Source organism: Oreochromis aureus, linkage group 17, assembly GCF_013358895.1.
Source record: "Oreochromis aureus strain Israel breed Guangdong linkage group 17, ZZ_aureus, whole genome shotgun sequence".
NCBI lineage: Eukaryota > Metazoa > Chordata > Actinopteri > Cichliformes > Cichlidae > Oreochromis > Oreochromis aureus.
Window position 1 is genome coordinate 32418028 of NC_052958.1, and position 21819 is coordinate 32439846.

General features: G+C 38.7%; 1 protein-coding gene across 1 annotated transcript; it reads left to right on the forward strand.

The window, feature by feature from the left end:
* Positions 1-225: 225 nt before the first annotated feature.
* LOC116313702 (plexin-C1-like) lies at positions 226-20388 on the forward strand. The gene is made up of 12 exons (XM_039600648.1): positions 226-481; positions 15365-15499; positions 15574-15674; positions 15751-15856; positions 15936-16098; positions 16289-16391; positions 16568-16643; positions 16983-17024; positions 17149-17282; positions 18866-18930; positions 19953-20061; positions 20239-20388. Exons 1-12 carry the CDS (start codon positions 335-337, stop codon positions 20294-20296), a joined length of 1239 nt encoding a protein of 412 aa, XP_039456582.1. The 5' UTR covers positions 226-334; the 3' UTR covers positions 20297-20388.
* Positions 20389-21819: the final 1431 nt, after the last annotated feature.

Below are 21819 nucleotides of genomic sequence, written 5' to 3' on the forward strand. Positions count from 1 at the left end.
CATTATCAGTATAATAATTATCCAAATACTTCATGAAATGCTGTGAACAAAACACAAGGCACAAATCAGCATCACTCACTTGAAATAGCACATTTTTTAATTATATTTTAGAAAATTGCATCAGAGTCAATTCAGTTTATTGAGCATTATTTCATATTTTAATCATGTTCAGGTTGAGTATGTGATTATTCAAGGTGTAAAAAAAAAATAATAATGGATGTGCTGTTTCGGTTCATAAATTTAAAGCACTTCATTAGGTTTGGAGTGATGACAGCTTATTTCTATTTTAACCATTTTGAGTTCTAATCTAAAGATATCTAAAATATCAGATCTGATGATCAGTGTGTTTGTTTCTCAGCCAAAGATCCTGAAACCAAAGGCAGTCCTCTTCAGGCACAGCTACATGACCTCTGTGCTGGCAGTGAGGCAGAGAGGCTGGATGGTTTTCTTCATTGGGACAGGAGACGGGCAGCTCATTAAGGTCTGTATGAAACAAAACATCTAAAGTACCATTACATCAGTACGTCTAAATGCCATTTCATCATCCTGAAATGCACTGGTATCCTCACATGAAACAAACATGAAAAATAGTTCTGTCACCAAAATATATTTGTTGAATTAGCATCTATTACTAAAATCATAAAGAACCATTGGCCCAAGATAAAACTTTTTATATATTTTCATTTACTTTACCTTATTTTTAACTCAACTTATTTATTTGTCTCTATTTTTATCAGTCACACTGTGAGTTTAAATGCTCATATGCAGGTGTTGTTTGTGGAGTGGAGAGATGAGAGCTGGGACCCTGAAAGCACTAAAAGCTTCCCAACATGTATTTCACTGAATATAACAAGAGTAAGAGAGTGAACAAGAAGTTTGAAATGAAATCAGAAACTATTGAAAACATACAAATAAGAATACTGTTGATGTTGCAGATTTTAAATACCTCCAGACTGCTCTCTTCCCGTTGTCTTCCTCAGTGCTATTATAGTTCTCACTAATTAGCAACAGGTACACAGCTGCTAACAGTTGACACATTAAACACTGAACATCACAGGACTGATTAGCTTGACCCACACCTGATCTCGCTTTTTGAACCATGACTGGAAGAATCTCTGATGCAAATATCAGACTGATGCATTGCTAGTGTTGGCTACCTATATGTTACTATGGTGGGATTCACTGTCTCTTCTGTTGGTAATCACATAGAGACGTTGAGGCCTGTCCATGATCAGTATTTGTCAAAATGAGGTTGTCCAACACAAATATGGCAAATGCTACTTTTTATAACAGGGTGACTGATTTTTACAATACCTGGATCACTTTTCTATTAATATGAGTGAAGGCCTCGGCCCTCCTATGACACAAATAGTCAGAAAGACAATTTTTATCCTAACAAGAAGAAGAAGATATATTTTTCTATTTTTTTGGTTCTTTTACTGAATTATGGGTCTTTTGGTAAATGAAACCACTCGGATGCAATTGAAGTGCAGACTTTCAGCTTTAATTCACTCAGTTGAACATAAAGGTTGCATAAAATTGTCAGGAATTAAAGCATTTTTAACACAATCCCTTCATTTCAGGGGCCCAAAAGTAACTGGACAAACTAAATAACTGAAAATAAAATGTCTATGTTTAATACTTGGTTGAAACCTCTTTGCTGGCAATGACAGCCTGAAGTCTTGAACTCACTGACATCACCAGACTCTGGGTTTCCTTTAAAATCCTTCTTTAATGCTGAACCAGGCCTTAACTAAGGTTGTTGTTTTATTTCTGTGCCTTTTGTCTGAAGTTTAGTCTTCAACAAGTGAAACGCTCAGTTGGAACAAGATCAGGGGACTGACTTGGCCACTCAAGAATATTCCACTTCTTTGCTTCAATAATCTGTATTATGAAACACGCCCCAACTACTTTGACTGCATTAGCTGGATTTGAGCAGACAGTAAGTCTCTGAACACCACAGAGTTAATTCAGCTGCTTCTGTCCTGTGTCACATCATAAATAAACACTAGTGTCCCAATTTCATTGGCAGCCATGCACGCCATCACACGCCCTCCGTCATCTTTTACAGATGTTTTCGCAGCTTAAAGATGGCTCGTTTAACCTGCATGGAGAGCTCTTTTGACTGCATGTTGTCTGTTCGTATGGAACGCCAGGACTGCCATAATGAATTAATTAAATACACCATTAAATAATTAATTAAATAAATGTGGCATTAATTAATTAAAATTGGAAATAATTAATTAAAATGGGAAATAATTAATTAATTTTTTGTTGACACATTTAATTAATTAATTATTGACACATTTAAATAATTATTTAATGGTGTATTTAATTAATTCATTTTGGCACAGTTGACTCCTTCAGGTCTCACCATGAAATAATTTTATCTGTCAACCTCACCCATCAAACCCAGGGGGCGGGGTTAACGCTGATCGAGTCAAAACCATTGCTTTGGCCTGGTGGCCATTGTTTTTAGCCCACAACAACCGGCATGTGGAAACTAACAGAACTGGGGTCCGTTCTTCGTACCTCGCTTACTACATCCAAGATCAAATGACACATCCAAGATCAAATCATCGCGCCAACTTTGAGCTCGCTAATCCGGTTCTCCGAACACACCTGTTGTTGACGATTAGTATAGCTGGATGAAGTAATCTGAGATCACTGGGTGGCTTAAAAGGGGCTACGCATCGATAGTAGAAACATTGATCGGCAACCCTGTGATTGGTCGGCGAAGATGTCGAAGGGAGCGCTCAGTATTTTTACGGCAGCAGAGCAAGAACTCTTGATTGAGGGATATCAGGAGTTTCAGAGTTTAATTAAAACGCAAGGGAACACTGCAAAGGCTGCAAAAGCAAGGAGAGAGGGCTGGCAGAAAGTTGCTGACAAATTAAACTCGTAAGTAATTTATTATATTATATTACATTATATCCTCTTTCACATTAGAGCCACAACAAGACCCACTAGAACATGGGAACAAGTAAAAGTGAAATATAAGAATATTCTACAGAATGGTAATATTTATCACTTATATTGCTTTTAGTCTCTTGAAAAGAGACCCTGAAATAATCTGTTTGTTTGTTTATAACAGCAACCAAGAAAAGGGCAGAGCAAATAAAGACAGGTGGTGGTCCTGCACCCCCTCGTCACACCCCGGCTTTTTGTACTGTGACATTTATTGACATTGTGGGGTTTTTTGTGTGTCGTTTTACATAACACTCCATCACTTTTACCTGTTCCCATGCAAGGGGTGACTGAAGCATGCACAGTAAGTTGGGAGATATATATATATCTATATATATATATATATAGAGAGAGAGAGAGAGAGAGAGAGAGAGTGTGTGTTAAGTAAATAATACCCTCACAGGAAAATCGATATCTCTCTATGAGCACACTGTCGCGCTGAGCTAAAGGATCCTGTCTATCCCGCAATATACGCTGAATTCTGAAAACTCTCCTTATCAATCTTGCACCTTCCTTGCTCGCGTACAAACGGACAGGACATGGCTGCGACAGACTTCCCAAATCCACCTTCGCTTTTATAGCCGTGGTCTCTCATCTTGATTACACGAAGTGTTTTACTATTACTACTCTAAAATATGAATTACATCTGAAATAATCAAATACATGAAATAGAATGATTAATAGTACATTTCCCTTTTTTTCGGAAATGACCTGTATGTATCTGTATGAAATCAATAAAAGAATCAAATACTGCATTATCTTTAGTTACATTGATAATATTTATTTAGGAAAAACAGTGGAGAAATATCGCTGTTGCTTTCGTATAAATGAAGCCGACATACCTGAGTGGCCGCGATCTAATCCTGTTTACATAAAGTAAGCCTGCTCCCAAGCAGGTTTACGCTTACGGATCTGTTGCTATGACAGCAAGTCCCGGATGAGCTTCGGAGAACCGAATGATCCAAGATCACGCGAAATCGTCAACAATCAAATCCAGCTAACTTACTTAGCAAGGTACGAAGAACGGACCCGTTCTTTGTACCTGGCTTACTACATCCAAGATCAAATGACACATCCAAGATCAAATCATCGCGCTAACTTTGAGCTCGCTAATCCGGTTCTCCGAACACACCTGTTGTTGACGATTAGTATAGCTGGATGAAGTAATCTGAGATCACTGGGTGGTAGGGCTGCACGATTTTGCATAAAATGAGAATCACGATTTTTTTGCTTAGAATTGAGATCACGATTCTCTCACGATTTTCTTTTCCAATATAAATATTTATTGCACTTATTAACTGCACATCAACTTCGTAACAGTTGAAACTGAACATAAAAACAATAAATAAACATAAAAACAATAAATGCCTCACATTTTGTGGTTGCCGCAAAATGTTGTACTGCTTGAAATTCCGTCTCCACCGTTGCTCGACACTGCGTGTATAGAGCAGGTAGTGCAACAATAGAAAAATAGTTGCGGGACGGCACTGTGTAGCGTTTGTTTAGGGTGTTGATCATTTTCCTAAATCCCTCGTTTTGCACAGTGTTGATATATCTTTGGTCAGGTGATGAGTAATAGCCTCCGTAATTTCTTTGTGCCTGCGGGAGTTCGACGTGTATAGGGAAGCGCTGTATAAAGTTCCCGTTATTGATGTTTGGGTGGTTGACCAGGACGAATTTTCTCCTGTCACTTTCTCGTCATCCCTGACGTGTTCTCTGTTGTTTTTTCCCTGCCAATTTGAGCATCACGCCACAGCTTCTGTATCACGTGGTATAAGACTCCGCCCTTGTCATTTGTTGAGCAGGAAGAGGGAGCGCTTGTTTTCATGCAGATTATGTCCTGGATCAAAATGCGGTACAATCGTCGTCGTCTTTTTTTTTTTTTTTTTTTTTTTTTTAAATCGTTGTCATTTGGAAATGAGATCGCACATAAGTATGAATCGAGATCGCGATTTTTTAACGATTAATCGTGCAGCCCTACTGGGTGGCTTAAAAGGGGCTACGCATCGATAGTAGAAACATTGATCGGCAACTCTGTGATTGGTCGGCGAAGATGTCGAAGGAGCGCGCTCAGTATTTTACGGCAGCAGAGCAAGAACTCTTGATTGAGGGATATCAGGAGTTTCAGAGTTTAATTAAAACGCAAGGGAACACTGCAAAGGCTGCAAAAGCAAGGAGAGAGGGCTGGCAGAAAGTTGCTGACAAATTAAACTCGTAAGTAATTGTGTGGATGCCCTAAAAGGGCTTCCACACTATTGAGTTCCTGTTTCTCTTTATTGTGTGGATGCCCTAAAGGGCTTCCACACTATTGAGTTCCTGTTTCTCTTTATTGTGTGGATGCCCTAAAGGGCTTCCACACTATTGTTTTCCTGTTTCTCTTTCTTCTTTATTATTATTCCCCTAGTTGCTTCCGTACACTTTTTGGCACTTATCTACTCCCTCAGTTTTCAGCCGATTTTCTCCGTTCAAACTCTAAACTGTTCTGCTCTTTCTGCTAATGCCGGCTATGACTTTTGGTGTTTATTACTGTTATACTTTTTAAAATATTACACTTTTTTCCTTTAATTTGTCCCATTGAAATGAATGGGAAACTTCCACAATTCTGCTAAAACTTGCTTGTTTTTGAAACTTAACTACTTTGTCATACTTTCACCTAGAAACTCCATTCAAACTTTAAAATGTTCTCAGACTACTGGGCTATTCCTGAATGATTCAGCTTTTTCAGATCTTCTACCGTTTTAATTTTATACCTCTTTAAGTTTTCAGTTGCAAAATTGTGATTTTTCAGAAAATACATGCGTTGCTATGGTTGCTATGCAATTAAGTCAGAGTGAGTGCTGGTCCGTTCTGAATTTTCTCTTCATGTCTAAACAACTTCTTGCTACTGACTCAATTTCCACTCAACCCCCACAAATTATACATCAAAACGTAGGTATTTTTGCTGGCTTTCAGACAATGTCACTATCTTTATTGTGAGATTTACCGTTTTTTTTGCAATTTGCCTCGGAGTGACACAAGGTCTCAATACTCCCCATTCAAAGTCTATGGGGAGGTTTTGAAATTCAGAGCTGAAATTCTGTAACGGGAGGCATTTTAAAATCGCCATATCTCTTTAACAAAGCAAAGTTAGGACATGAGGCTTGTGCCAATATATCTTCAGACACTGCTGACACTCACAGTGCAAGCAGTTTTACAATTATCTTATCGTTGAGCAATGAATTACGTTTGTTTGAGGGTGGAAATCTGTCCTTCTCTCAGTCTTCAAACTCTGGAAATGAAGCCGTTTCTTCTCTCGTCATATCTCCGCGACGGAGGTAGAACGAGCTATGAAAATCGCAGTCAAAATACACCAAAGTCCGCTGATTCACCCAGTACAAGAATTATGCTGCTAGCCCTCCTAGTTTTTGAGTTACACGACGCTTTGTAACTCAAAAAGCGGCGTTTTTTCGCCTCTCACCGCGATCTATTTCTGACTGCCCAAGTATCTGTCTTTCAGACCGCCGCCCCCTTTCCAGGTGGCGCAATCAGTAATGACACGGCTCTGCAGCTCAAAGGTCGTGGGTTCAATCCCACCTTGGTCCACGTTTTTTTTTTTCACTACAAATTTATACACTATCACAGACCTGTAATTTATATTGCTAATTTATTACAATTCTGCAAAGTTTTATGATTTTAGCAGCTTTTCTAATATGGACCTCAGATTCTTGTCAACACCACATGGCAGAAATACATACAAGTAAACAGCCTGATGAAGCAGACAGAAGCAGTACCTCTGATTGGTGAATTTGAGCAGAACCAGGTTGTTCTGCCTCTTTTCAGCAGAAATTCTGCTTATTCACCTCTTTTCAGCGCAATGTTCTGCTTGTTCACCTTTTCTGCAAAATTTTCAGCCTTTTCACCTCTTATTAGCACAAATCTCAGCTGTTTTCAGGAAAAACTCTTTTAAACAGAAATTCTGCTGATTCACCTCTTTTCTGCAAAATTTTCAGCCTTTTCTCCTCTTACCAGCACAATTCTCAGCAGCTTCTGCTCATTTCAGCAAAATTGTCAGTCTCTCCACCTCTTCTTTGTGAAAATGAGTTTGCGTAATTGAGAGTGACTTTGGCACAGTGAGATGAGTTACCGCCTTGAGACTAAGAGGGCCAGGTTCAAATCCTGCTCAAGGCAACATTTTTTTTTTCACCACCATACAACTTTTTGCAACTTTTCATCTTTTTCAGTTTTTGAGCAGACAGCTTCAGCATTAAGGCATCCACACAGCATTTTCGCAGGAAATGCAAATTTTTCTAGTTCTTTATTATTCTAGTTGCTTCCGTACGTTTTTCGCCGTGGATCTACTCCCTCAGTTTTCAGCCGATTTTCTCCGTTCAAACTCTAAACTGTTCTGCTCTTTCTGCTAATGATGGCTATGACTTTTGGTGTTTATTACTGTTATACTTTTTAAAATATTACACTTTTTTCCTTTAATTTGTCCCATTGAAATGAATGGAAATCTTCTGAAATTCTGCTAAAACTTGTTTGTTTTTGAAACTTAACTACTTTGTCATACTTTCACCTAGAAACTCCATTCAAACTTTAAAATGTTCTCAAATTATTGGGCTATTCCTGTCTGATTCAGCTTTTTCAGATCTTCTACCGTTTTAATCTTATCTCTCTTTAAGTTTTCAGTTGCAGCTTTGTGATTTTTCAGAAAATACATGCGTTGCTATGGTTGCTATGCAATTAAGTCAGAGTGAGTGCTGGTCCGTTCTGAATTTTCTCTTCATGTCTAAACAACTTCTTGCTACTCGCTCAATTTCCACTCAACCCCCACAAATTATACATCAAAACGTAGGTATTTTTGCTGGCTTTCAGAAAATGTCACTATCTTTATTGTGAGATTTACCGTTTTTTCGCAATTTGCCTCGAGGTGACACAAGGTCTCAATACTCCCCATTCAAAGTCTATGGGAGGTTTTGAAATTCAGAGCTGAAATTCTGTAACGGGAGGCATTTTCAAATCGCCATATCTCTTTAACAAAGCAAAGTTAGGACATGAGGCTTGTGCCAATATATCTTCAGACACTGCTGACACTCACAGTGGAAGCAGTTTTTACAATTATCTTACCGTTGAGCAATGAATTACGTTTGTTTGAGGGGTGGAAATCGGTCCTTCTCTCAGTCTTCAAACTCTGGAAATGAAGCCGTTTCTTCTCTCGTCATATCTCCGCGACGGAGGTAGAAAGAGCAATGAAAATCGCAGTCAAAATACACCAAAGTCCGCTGATTCACCCAGTACAAGAATTATGCTTCTAGCCCTCCTAGTTTTTGAGTTACACGACGTTTTGTAACTCCAAAAAACGGCGTTTTTCGCCTCTCACCGCGATCTATTTTCTGACTGCCCAAGTATCTGTCTTTCAGACTACCGCCCCCTTTCCAGGTGGCGCAATCAGTAATGACACGGCTCTGCAGCTCAAAGGTCGTGGGTTCAATCCCACCTTGGTCCACGTTTTTTTTTTTTCACTACAAATTTATACACTATCACAGACCTGTAATTTACATTGCTAATTTATTACAATTCTGCAAAGTTTTATGATTTTAGCAGCTTTTCTAATATGGACCTCAGATTCTTGTTAACGCTCCATGGCAGAAACAAGTACACAGCCTGATGAAGCAGACTGAGGCAGTACCTCTGATTGGTGAATTTGAGCAGAACCAGGTTGTTCTTTCATTTCATTTTTCATTTATTTCACACATGGTTCAACAGTGTTTCTTTTTCTACATACAGAACCTTCTGCCTCTTTTCAGCAGAAATTCTGCTCATTCACCTCATCTCTTGTGTTGGAGTGCCCTCTTGTGGCGCCTTTTGGGTAGTGCCTTAGGAAACGTGAACACTCCAAAGAAGTGGTATCAGACTGGTTTGTAGTGGAGGAATTTGTTGCCAGTTTCTTTCATCTTTAATCCGTATTCATGTTGTAATGTAGTAACTTTTGTGGCACAAATACCACAATATGGCAGAAACACTATGTTTTGGCACAAATACTTTGAGTTGGTATAGTTTAGCTTCTTCACCCCTTTTCAGCAAAATTTTCATTTTTTTCACCCCTTTTCAGCACAAATTCCATTTTTTTGGGCTGTTTTCAGAAAAAAAAACTCTTTTCAGCAGAAACTCTGCTGATTCATCTCTTTTCAGCACAAGTTTCTGCTCCTTTGCCTCTTTTCTGCAGAAATTCTGCTGATTTACCTCTTTTCTGCAAAATTTTCAGCCTTTTCACCTCTTCTCAGCACAATTCTCAGCAGCTTCTGCTCATTTTAGCAGAATTGTCGGTCTCTCCTCCTCTTCTTGAGAGAATGAGTTTAGCTCAGTGAGATGAGTTGTTGCCTTGAGCCCAGGAGGGCCAGGTTCAAATCCTGCTCAGGGTGACTTTTTTTTTTTCACCACCATGCAACTTTTTGCAACTTTTCAGCTTTTTCAGCTTTTCAGCAGACAGCTTCAGCGTTAAGGCATCCACACAGCATTTTCGCAGGAAATGCAAATTTTTCTAGTTCTTTATTCTACTTTATTCTAGTTGCTTCCGTACGTTTTTTGGCGCTTAACTACTCCCTCAGTTTTCAGCCGATTTTCTCAGTTCAAAATTTAAAAAATTCTGCTCTTTCTGCTAATGTGCGCTATGACTTTTGGTGCTCATAACTTCTATACTTTTTGAGATACTGAATTTTTTTTGCAATATTTTTTGCCCATTTCTGCCATATTATCAGTGGCCTCACTGATTTTCCTTGCCGGGCTGAGCTGTGTTTTAGCTCAGTGAGATGAGCATCCGTTCTCAGACTGGGAGGCCCGGGTTCAAATCCCACTTATGGCAACATTTCTTTCAGTTAACAGTTAAACTTTTTTAACTCAATTTCAGCTTTTTCACCCCTTTTCAGCAAAATTTTCAGTTTTTTCACCAGTTTTCAGCACAAATCCCAGCTTTTTCAGCTATTTTCAGCAAAAAACATCTTTTCAGCAGAATTCTGCAGAAATTCTGCTGATTGAACTCTTTTCAGCAGAATTTGCACCTCTTTTCAGCCCAAATTCTGCTTATTCACCTCTTCTGCAAAATTTTCAGCCTTTTCACCTCTTATCAGCACAATTCTCAGCAGCTTCTGCTCATTTCAGCAAAATTGTCAGTCTCTCCATCTACTCTTTGTCAGAATGAGTTTGGCTCAGTGAGCTGAGTGGCTGCTTTGAGACCAGGTGGGCCAGGTTTGAATCCTGCTCAGGGCAAGGTTTTTTTTCCACCACTTTTCAGCAAAAATTTCTCTATCTTTACCCCTCTCAGTAGAATTTTTGGCTTTTCATCACTTTTCAGCAAAAATTTTCTGCTTCTTCACCTGTTTTCAGCAGAATTTTCAGTTTCTTCTCCGCCATATAACTTTTTGCAAGTTTTCAACTTTTTCAGCTTTTTCAGCAGGCAACTTCAGCATAAAGGCATCCACACAGCATTTTCGCAGGAAATGCAAACTTTTTCTAGTTTATTATATTATATTACATTATATCATATTATATCATATTATATTATATTACATTATATCCTCTTTCACATTAGAGCCACAACAGGACCCACTAGAACATGGGAACAAGTAAAAGTGAAATATAAGAATATTCTACAGAATAGTAATATTTATCACTTATATTGCTTTTAGTCTCCTGAAAAGAGACCCTGAAATAATCTGTTTGTTTGTTTATAACAGCAACCAAGAAAAGGGCAGAGCAAATAAAGACAGGTGGTGGTCCTGCATCCTCGTCACACCCGGCAGAGGAGCTGGCCCTAGGGTTGAATGCCACCAGACCCATTGTTGAGGGCATCCTGGGGCAGCTCTTCCATAGACCAGCAGCCGGGGTGCAGTAGCAGCACCTTCATAACTGGTGCTATTTGTACAATGTAAAATATTTGGTTGTTGCCTTAATTAAAATGCTTTTTGTACTGTGACATTTATTGACATTGTGGGGTTTTTTGTGTAGTTTTACATAACACTCCATCACTTCTACCTGTTCCCATGCAAGGGGTGACTGAAGCATGCACAGTAAGTTGGGAGATATATATATATATCTATATATCTAGAGAGAGAGAGAGAGAGAGAAAAAGAAAGTAAATAATACCCTCACGGGAAAATCGATATCTCTCTATGAGCACACTGTCGCGCTGAGCTAAAGGATCCTGTCTATCCTGCAATATACGCTGAATTCTGAAAACTCTCCTTATCAATCTTGCACCTTCCGCAATGGGTTGCTCGCGTACAAACGGACAGGACATGGCTGCCACAGACTTCCCAAATCCACCTTCGCTTTTATAGCCGTGGTCTCTCATCTTGATCGCACGTAGTAATTTACTATTACTACTCTAAACTATGAATTACATCTGAAATAACCTACTACATGACATAGAATGATTAATAGTACATTTCCCTTTTTTTCGGAAATGACCTGTATGTATCTGTATGAAATCAATAAAAGAATCAAATGCTGCATTATCTTTAGTTACATTGATAATATTTATTTATGGTAAAACAGTGGAGAAATATCGCTGTTGCTTTCGTATAAATGCAGCGGACATAGCTGAGTGGCCGCGATCTAATCCTGTTTACATAAAGTAAGCCTGCTCCCGAGCAGGTTTACGCTTACGGATCTGTTGCTATGACAGCAAGTCCCGGATGAGCTTCGAAGAACCGAACGATCCAAGATCACGCGAAATCGTCAACAATCAAATCCGGCTAACTTACTTAGCGAGGTACGAAGAACGGACCCCTGACCTTTGAAAAACCCTGTTTGTGTGACACTAAATACCGTTTTAATATTTTTTGGCCGAGAATGTAGTGGTTTAATCTTCAGATGTCTGGTCTGTTTGTCAAGATACAGCCTCTTAGCAAAAGTGCTTCGATGATTTCGGAGATGTCTGCCCAGCCCAGTCTCACGCAAAGCTTGGGCTTTTAATCGAGCTTTTATTACCACCGACAAAGCGCAGGCCCCGGTACACAGCTGTAATAACCCCGCTGACACGGACTTCATTTACTGAGGTTATATTTATCGGGTTTTTATTTCCTGATGTTTGTATGTGTCATACCTGTTCCAGTCGCCAATTTTGAATTATAACTAACATTAAAAACATGTTTAAGGTGGAGAGAGAGCAAATAAATCCGTTTAACATCTGATCTTTGGGTTTTTGTTCAATAATCAGCGTGACCTGCTTATAAACGCATAAAAGAAATAACGTTGGTGTTTCCGTCATGGAGTAACTGCTAGGTTTAACTGTACAAAGGTTGTTCGACACTATGAAACACATACAGACTTCATGATGTTCGGCTAATATTTTAATTGTGAATATTAATCATGAGGGTAAATGGCCCTGTACACCACGGAGCGAGGTCAGCATATCCAGATGTCTTCAGCTCTATAAGTTAACACACAGTTTCCCAGCAGGCTCACATGAAAGTGTCAGCAGCATCAAACTAATCTAACGGTCATCTACGAATAATTCACGGGTCATATCTATATGATTTTACAGAAAATCAGAATTATTACTGCCAACTATTCCAGAGACGTGAAAATCTACAACATAAAGAACACACAAATATAGCAGTCTAACGCAACACTGTAACAGAGATGAACGCTTCAGTTTGTCATAGATCAAAGTGGAATGAAAGTGATTGGTTGAACAGGTGTTCGTGTTCGTGATCTGTGTTTTCTGCATTTTCATCAGTGTAAGAGACTCAGCAGCAGATTAGAATAACATTTATACATTTAATAAATCACCAAATTAATACACGCAAGAAACGATGAAACCTGTTCAGACAATTTGAGTTTGTATTCCCTCAGCTTGAGACTCGCTGCTGTTTAAATGTTTGAGAGCGAAGATTATATATAAAACAAACGTCAAACATAGACTCAGTCTAGGCACACATGTGATATGAGGCCACGACGTATAGTGGCTGTGTCCTGTTTTAAGATCATATATGTAAAATTGTTGTCTGACTTGCGTCGATCCAGCCGCTCAGAGTCCGTGGTTACCATGGTTTCTGCATAAGCAGCTGTAATAGCTGGCACAGCGGAAACCTACCGGCGACATGAGTGTTTATGCTTGTCATTGCAAAAGAACTGTCTGAATGGTTAACTGAAGTTAACTTGGATAAATTATAGTTAAGGAGTATCACAGATAACGCCCACGGAGCTGTGTGACTGTTCACCACTACACTGAAATAAGTAGGGTATTACTGAAATACACGCGCTAACTATGATATAAATAGGGAGGTCCTATTAACATGTTTAGTTTTAAAGGACACCTTCCTGCCTTTAGTCTCATTCATGAGCAGTAATAGTTTTCTTCTAACATCCAGAAGTCTGCACGATGTGTTTCATAGTTTGTAACAAGCCTTTGACAGTTAAACATAACATGACCGAAACAAAAATAACAACAACAAAAAAAATCACACAAATTATATGTTAACCTCATTTATTTTCAGTTAAGTAAACTAAAAATTCTAACAGATAGCTGGTGCTTGGAATACAGTTGAATAACTATTAAAAAACAGATGATATAATATTTCTGTCCAGGTTGCAGTCTTCATGATGAACATGGTGTTGCAAACTCTGCTCCTCTCGATGGAAATGCGCCTTCTCTTTCCTCTTTGTATAAAACATTTTAAAAGTCAGTTTAATCTCAAAATTCACTGTTAAATCCAAAACACACCAGATAAAGAAAAGCGAATGGTTCAGTCTAACACATGTGCCAGTGAACCATTAAACTTCAGTAAAACTATGCAGTTCTGAAACGTAACTTTAACCTCAGCCAAACCGATTTGCTCAGTTGTAAATAAAACAGCGGAGTAAACGTGACCCGACAGACAGAACCTGAGTGAATTAAGTCCAGTGTATAACCACTGAGAGCTAAAACTCAGGTGAGGTTTCAAAGCTGTGTGCCGGTGATTGGACATCAGCCGCTGATAAAGCTGGTTCGCCTATAAAGTGCTCTGTAGGGAAACAAGCTCCAGCAGCTCTGCACTCGGGAAAAAAAAACTATATTTACTTATCTTGTGCAGAAAAATGCGCCGACATTGCGTTATATCGAACACCGGCTGCCCAGTTAAACTGTGACTATCACCAGGTAACTTGGGCGTGTTTCTTGAATTAGCAGCAGGTGTTAAACAGCTGACAGGTGAGGAGGAGGATGCATGCAGGTAAACTGAGGGCCTGTTGAGCTGATCGCTGGTGTCGTGAGAAAAATGTCAGCTTGTTCTTTATGTTACAGAAGCACAGAGACACAAGACCAGGCGGAAAGAGACGATCGTTTGGTGAAAATTAGAATCTGCGAATGCAACATGTGGAACACGGAAAGTGGAATATGTAAACAAACCTGTTAAGTACACCCCAAAAAAAAAAAACAGTTAAGCTGGAACATCGGGGCTGTGAGCTCCGTACACTCTGTCAGCTGACTGTTAGCAGAGCTAGTGACATCTCTGAAAACATCTGAGCTCTTTTGCAAACATGTTCTATGTTGACAACCTGACCAGACATGTGAAGATCACGCCACTACATTCACGGCTCAAACACTATTAAAAGTGTAGTTGGTGACAGAAAAACGGGGTATTTTAAAACTTTACACCACCACCATTGCTGCCTGCTATTTGAAATGCATTCTGGGCTGCCCCAAGTCCACACAAGCAATCGATTATCTGGGATTGACCTGTCTTGACTTACTTTGCACGGCAACCAATCAAATGCTAGAGAAGCTGCAGTGGCAGCGTTAACCCCGCCCACTTAGTTTGATAGGTGAGGCTGACAGATAAAATGATTTCAAGTTGAGACATGAAGGGGACAAAAGTGCCATAATGAATTAAATAAATAAATCATTAAATAATTAATTAAAACTGTCAATAATTATTTAAATGTGTTATTAATTAATTAAATGTGTCAATAATTAAATGTGTCGTAAATATTTATTTAATTATTTCCAATTTTAATTAATTATTGCCACATTTAATTAATTATTTAATGATGTATTTAATTAATTCATTATGGCAGTCCTGGCGTTCCATACATTCGCAGCTAGATCTTCCAAATACAAGCACCACTCCTCAAATTAACTCCAGGCTTTTTATCTCCTTAATTGATCATCAGATGATAAAAGAATTGCCCACGTCTGCCCATGAAAAAGTCTTTTAGTCATTTGTCCAATTACTTTTGGTCCCTTCAAAAAGAGGATGGCACATGTTAAGGAGCTGAAACTCTTAAACTCTTCATCCAGTTTGAATCTGGATATCTTCAAATGAAAGCCAAGAGTCTACACATTATGCCTATGTCTATTATATAACTGCAATTCGAATATGTTTCAGCACAAAGTAAAATTAAATAAATTCTTATTTTCACAAATTCTTATTGCCAGCTGTCTGTGGACAGGAACTATCACGCTGCCTGTCCCACGGTGCTCTACAGGACCAGTGATGACCGCAAAGTGTTTCCCAAATTACATCTGGATCCAGTGGATCGTAAATATGTGTATGTGCCATTTAGAAACCAGGTACTTATATTATTTACTGATTATCTTAATGTCACATGTACCTGTGCTGCATTTTAAAGTGTTTGTTGTTCTAGATGAAGCGAGTTCCTGTGTCAAAGTGCAGCACGTACACAAATGTGCAGGAGTGTTGGTCTGCACAGGATGCATACTGTGGTTGGTGTGGCTCTAAAAGCAGGTGAGAGAAACAACATGTGCAGCTGACGTCTTCAAACATTTCTGGACTTGGTGATCATTTCTTCTTCTTCTCCTAGCTGCACATTTGAAGATGACTGCACAGATTCAGACTGGCTGTCCATTCCTGATGAGTCCCAACACAAAATGATTTCCCACAAAGTTGAAAAGGACACAAACGGACAGGTACAGCTTACAAACACACTTCTACCTCTCATCTATTTTAGCTCTCACTTATTTCTCACTTATATGCTATCTTGGTCAGATTTCATTAAAGATCCACACACACCTGACTGTGGGCCAGGAGGCAGCATCTAACTTCACCTGTCAGTTCTCTGCACCTTCCACTGAGCTTTGTACTCAGAAAAACCCTCCTCAACAGTTCCCACAATGCACCTGCATCCTCGATACCACACTTCCTCCTGATGGTCAGTGACTTTTCATAAATTATCCAACGAGTGCAATACAGTAGAGCTGACTCTGACAGATGAATATTCTTTACTAGTTGACAAATCTGAGCTGTTTGTCAGTATAAACTGTAGCAACTCGTTAAACATAGATATTTAAAAAAAATAGTAACTGAGGGCCGCATTGATCATATTACTTTTTATTTAACAGGTCTGCATGTCACAGTAAAATTTAGACTTGGTTCAACACAACTGTCAGAAAAACTGAGTTTGACCAACTGCTCTGACATCAGTGGACCACCAAGTTCTGTCTTGTAAGTCCAATCAAATTATCAACATTATAAAGATGGATCACTAATAACACAACATTATGTGTCATCACCAAGAAGAATGCATTACTACTGAGGAGTCTCTTTGTTGTATGTTGTATTTTTGGACATAATCATTTTCTTGATGATTTCAACACTAATATGTGATTGTTTCTCTTCAGGTGTCAGCAGTGCGTCAAAGCTGGTTGTAGATGGAACATAAACAGATGTTCCTGGGCCGATCAAACAGAGATCAATGTAATAATTCATGTCTTTAGTTTACCTAGTTCAGGATTTTCTTCATTAAATCTTCCACTTTAAGTTTACATTACTTTTGAGATTTGTCTACCATTATTAAGAGTGGGTTGGTCTAACGTTCAGATATCTATGGCTTCACAAAAGCAGCAATATTATATACAATAATATGTTAACTGATTATGACAACTCACAAATACCAATTCAGTTGCTTGACAAAAATTTAGATTAAATTTTTTCCTTGTAAATAAGACAGAAGTTCCATTCTCAACAGTTCTACATAGTTTCTTTAGACAGTGACATTAAACCTGCCATATTGATTCTCTCTGCTTCCTCCTGCAGGACAGTGTTTGCCAAAATGTGCAGTCTGGGAAGAACTTCTCTGTGAGTCTGAACCTCAGTCCTCAAACTCGTTGTTCCTCTGACACCTTATTCATGTTCATCAGAGCTTCTAACATCAGCAGATGGCACTGGATTAAAACTGATCATTTTTGTGTCTTACTGTCAGATCCCAGAGATCTCCTCCATCACTCCCAGTGTGGTGTCTTTCTACGGTAGAAACCACGCAGTGCTGTCAGGTCGTAACCTCGATGATGTGACTGCAGTGAGGATCCAGGCAGATACTGACTGTACTCCAAAAGAGTGAGTCACTTTACACACACACTTGTTTAAATAATTGTCTGTCTGAAATCAAAGAATGGTTAAATGACAGTTTCCTCCAGTTAAATACAGATAAAACAGAAACTTTGACTATTGCTCCTGATCACGTTCTCAGAAATTAGGCAGCATATCAGTTTTTTAGGCCCTTTATTTCAGTCGAGTCTCGGAAACTTAGGTGTTCTATTTGACAGTTCAATCTCTCTTGAGAAACACTCTAAACAACTGGTCCAGAACTGTTTTTATCATTTAAGAAGCATTTCTAAACTCAGACTACTGGTGTCAAAGGCAGAACTTGAGATGATTATTCATCCTTTTATCTCTTCTCGTTTCGATTTTTGTAACGGTCTTTTTACCTTTCTCAACAAATCAGCTTTGGATCGCCTTCAGACTGTACAGAATGCTGCGGCAAGTCTTTTAACTGGCACAAACAAAAGGTCACATATTACTGTTGGTTTGGCTTCTCTTCATTGGTTGCCAATAAATTTAAGGGTTCATTTTAAAATTTTAGCCCTAACTTTTAGAGCTCTGCATGGCTCCCCAGTACATCTCTGACCTGTTGAAACCTCATGCTTCATCCCGAGCACTTAGGTCATCAGGTCAGAGGTTACTGTTGGTCCCACATACGAGATTCAAAACACGTTGGGGTCGGGCTTTTCAGGCACTAGCACCAAGGCTGTGGAACTCTTTTCCGTTGTCTTTATGCTGTCTAGACTCCATTGACTCCTTTAAAAAGCAGCTGAAGACATTTTTATACAAACAAGCTTTTAATTAATTTTTTTTTAATATTTTATAATATTTAACTTATTTTTCTGGTTTTTTTTATGAAGCACTTTGAGATTTTTATCTGTGAAATGTGCTATATAAATACATTTTACTTACTTACATGTGAGAGTTTGTGCTTTGGATATAAATGACATGTTAAAGAGCAGAAATGTTTCCAGGGAAACATCAGCCACATTATAAACTCACATATTCTACAGTTTAACAGCTTTTATGAGCGACCATCTAGTTTTATGAATGAGGACAACTTTTTCCTAAAGAAACTGGAAACTCTTTTTGTTGAAGTTCTTCCACTAAAATGAAGTCCTCATGATGTTTTATATGTGCTATCAAATGTAGATAATAATGTGTAGCTTTGGGGGGTTTAGGCTCCTTGGTCAAAAATATTATTTTTCATCTACAGTGAAAAGCGTCAATCTGAAAATGATGAATAAACACCTGAAGTTAAAATGTCACACATTTTGCATGTCATCACCGTTGCTCAGGGAGACTGTCAGAGTGTAAACCTGAAACTAAAGCTGAGTGTTTTGCTTCTTTATGCATTTGTGGACTTTAAAGTAAATGTTCACTATTTTGTGGAATGATCTGCCTCTATGAGCTTGTCTTTAAATCTGGATTTACTGTTTACTTTGTAATCCAAATAAAATAAAGGATGTATTAAACTCATAAAATACAGATTAACATTTAATCGTTTTAAGGAAGACTTTGCTGCTCAGCTTTCCTGGGGTTTTCTGCATGTTGTGATGATGTTAGTGACTCTGTTTCTCTCTTTGTGTTCTGGTCAGATCTCCTGTTTGGGACAACACTGGTTTCAGTCTGATGTTCCACATTCCCACTTCAGATATCAAAGGTGTGGTCAGCGTATGTGTCTTCTCCTCCCAGATGGTCGTTGCCATGGCAAAGCTAAAATCACCTACAGCTCATTACCATCATGCACCAACATTACTCCCAGCAGCAGCTGGATCAGGTATGTTTAGTTTTGCTGAAACCTCCTAAAAAACACAGAAGATACAGAACTTCTATCTGTTAACGTCTCAGAAAGTGTTTTGACCAAAGAAACATCACATCAGTATCAGGTGCTGCTACATCCTGCTGTAAGAGAACAGATATATTTATCATAAGAGGAAGGAAGTTTTTGCATTGGTTTGACCTCAGCTGGTTTTACTGAACCTCATGGTTGAGAAAGCAGTATCTGTCACCCTAAGACTACTTCCTGTTGGAGTCCGCAGCTCTGTAGCTTCAGTCAGCCACCTTTTTTTGCTCTGCTATCTGCAGAATGAATACATGGCGTAATTTGTTAGCTTTTGAGTCCATCACACACTTTAGTTTGCAGCATATCATCTATGCTAAAGTAATCATTCAGTCCTTCGAATTCAGAAGGACTGAATGTGAACTAAGAGTTCTCTAGTATGTGGAGAACTCTTAGTTCAAGTGAAACATTGTTAGTAGCATAAAACTGGCATCTTCTTTACCTCCTACAACTCCTTCCCCCACCTGTGCAAGTGCATGTATGTGAATGAGCGCACCTTCATTCCCACCCAGACCTGCAAGCTTTGCTCTTTCATGCTGGATCAGCTCCAGATAGCAATAAGTCCTATTAGTGAGTTTCTTAATCAAGCTGAAAACAACAGTAACATCTAAACATAAAAAGATCTTTATTAAATGAAAACTGTTAAATTTGGAGGAAATGTTTTTGGACATCTCTCACGACTCTATCAAATAAATCATGTTTAAACACAGTCTGAATAATTCACACTGTTAAGCATTGATAAAAAGTGGGTTATGCTTACTGTTCGAATGGAGTGTGGGATCAGATGATTTTTTTCCTTGCTGTCCCTCTGCTCTGACTAAATCCTGCTTCTTCTCCTGCAGTGGGAAGAGGAAGATCACACTCATGGGGTCTCACCTTAACTTTGTTGAAGGGGTCGTCCACAGCCACGCAATGCAGGATGTCAGACTTCCCAGAAACATCAGCTCTCAGGTGGGTCTGTAGACACAAACAATGTGCCTTTGAAATGACATCAAGATGTTTTCATACATGAGCTCTGAACATTTTTTGGAGGATCAGATCTGGAGATCTGACAAACCCATGTCATAATCTTATGTCCTGCTTTAGTCATGTCGTGCTGTCTTTTGTGTTTATTTAATTTCATTGCAGTACCTCACCTACGATTCACCTGCAGCTAGGAGTTTTTCTAGCAGCACTCTGTTTGTGAAACTAGCCAATGAAACCTTAGCCTGCTCCACAAAACTCTCCTACGTTCCAGACCCTGAGTTTACCAGCTTCACAGCCACAAGGACAGGGAAAGATGTGTGCATCATCATTCAGGTAATGTTTTCTTGAACTACACATGCTCAAACATGTGACGTCTGTTCATCAGAGCTCAGCTTTTGTTTCTCTTGATGTTTCAGAAAAAAGCAGACAACCTGGAGATGATGATAGAAGAGTTATCAGTGTGGGGCGTTCAAGACAATACAAAATACCAGTGCATCATGGAAGCCAAAGAAACCCTGACCAACACTGACTTTTTCACCTGTGGAATTAAAAGCCCATCCAACCATGAATTTGAGGAGTTACTGGTAAATCTTTCTTTTATGCTACTCCAAGCGAGATAAGTAACAGAGGAAAAACCAAACCAAACTCGTTGTATGGTGAGGTGTTCTTTAGAAAACTTCCTTTCTTTGTGGAGATGACAACATCAAAGTTCTCAGTTTGAGGTTTTCTAGAGGAGAAACCTGAAACTGAGATAACCATGTATCATGAGGGCAAACAGACTTTTTCGTCTGTATTGCTAACAGACAGTAGCCTTTCAAACTTCAAAATAATATTTATGCATACAATAAAGATTTTGACCCATTGCTCAGGCGAGACCTCCCTCTGTAAAATGTTTCTCTTTATTTTGTAGATAAAGTATGGTGACAGGACAGTAAGTCTTGGGCTTGAGTCCCAGTTACACAAAGCCCTTCAGATATTGCGTTTCATGCTGATACCCTGTGTTATTGCAGGTAAGTGACAGAAATGTTTCTTTTCTGCATTTATGTATTCTTAGACAACATGATGCAAAATGATTGCTTTACACCACTTTCCACTTTGATTTCAGCAGAAATAATTGAACATTTTTCATCTTCACTTTATGGATGATGTTTCAGTTTAAATGAGTTACTGTTTGTCTTTCAGTGTTGATGATTATCTATTTCTGGCAGAAGAGACTCGCAGTTGAGATGAATAAGCTCTGACCACTGACCAGCCCGAGTGTTCTTGGGAAAAAGTTTGTCTTAGGATAGGCATTGTAAAGCTTCCTGCAGAGTTTGCTTTGTTTTATTTTTTCTTTCTCTCTTTGCGATTTTAATTATACTGCAAATGTGTTTTAACTGAAATCATATTATCAGGACACAAATAAAAAATTTTTTATCTGTTGTATCCTTTGTCTTTTGCATATTTAGTGTAACAGGTTGTAATTGTATGTTTTTCTCACATGTAATACTGAGACATCTGTGTCCAAGTATTTGGACAAAGATGCAATTTTTGCTTCAGTTCATGAAGTTTAGCAAAATTATTACGAAGCTATTTAGGAACTGAAACTATTTTTCTTCGTAGTTTCCATTTTCAGATGTTTTGGTTCTTCTTCATAAACGGGCAAAATAAACTTTTATTTCACGCTAAATGTTGTATTGAGGCCAACAGTGACCCCTGGTGGTTAAAATGAATTTGGAGGTTTTACGCCTCACATGATTTGAG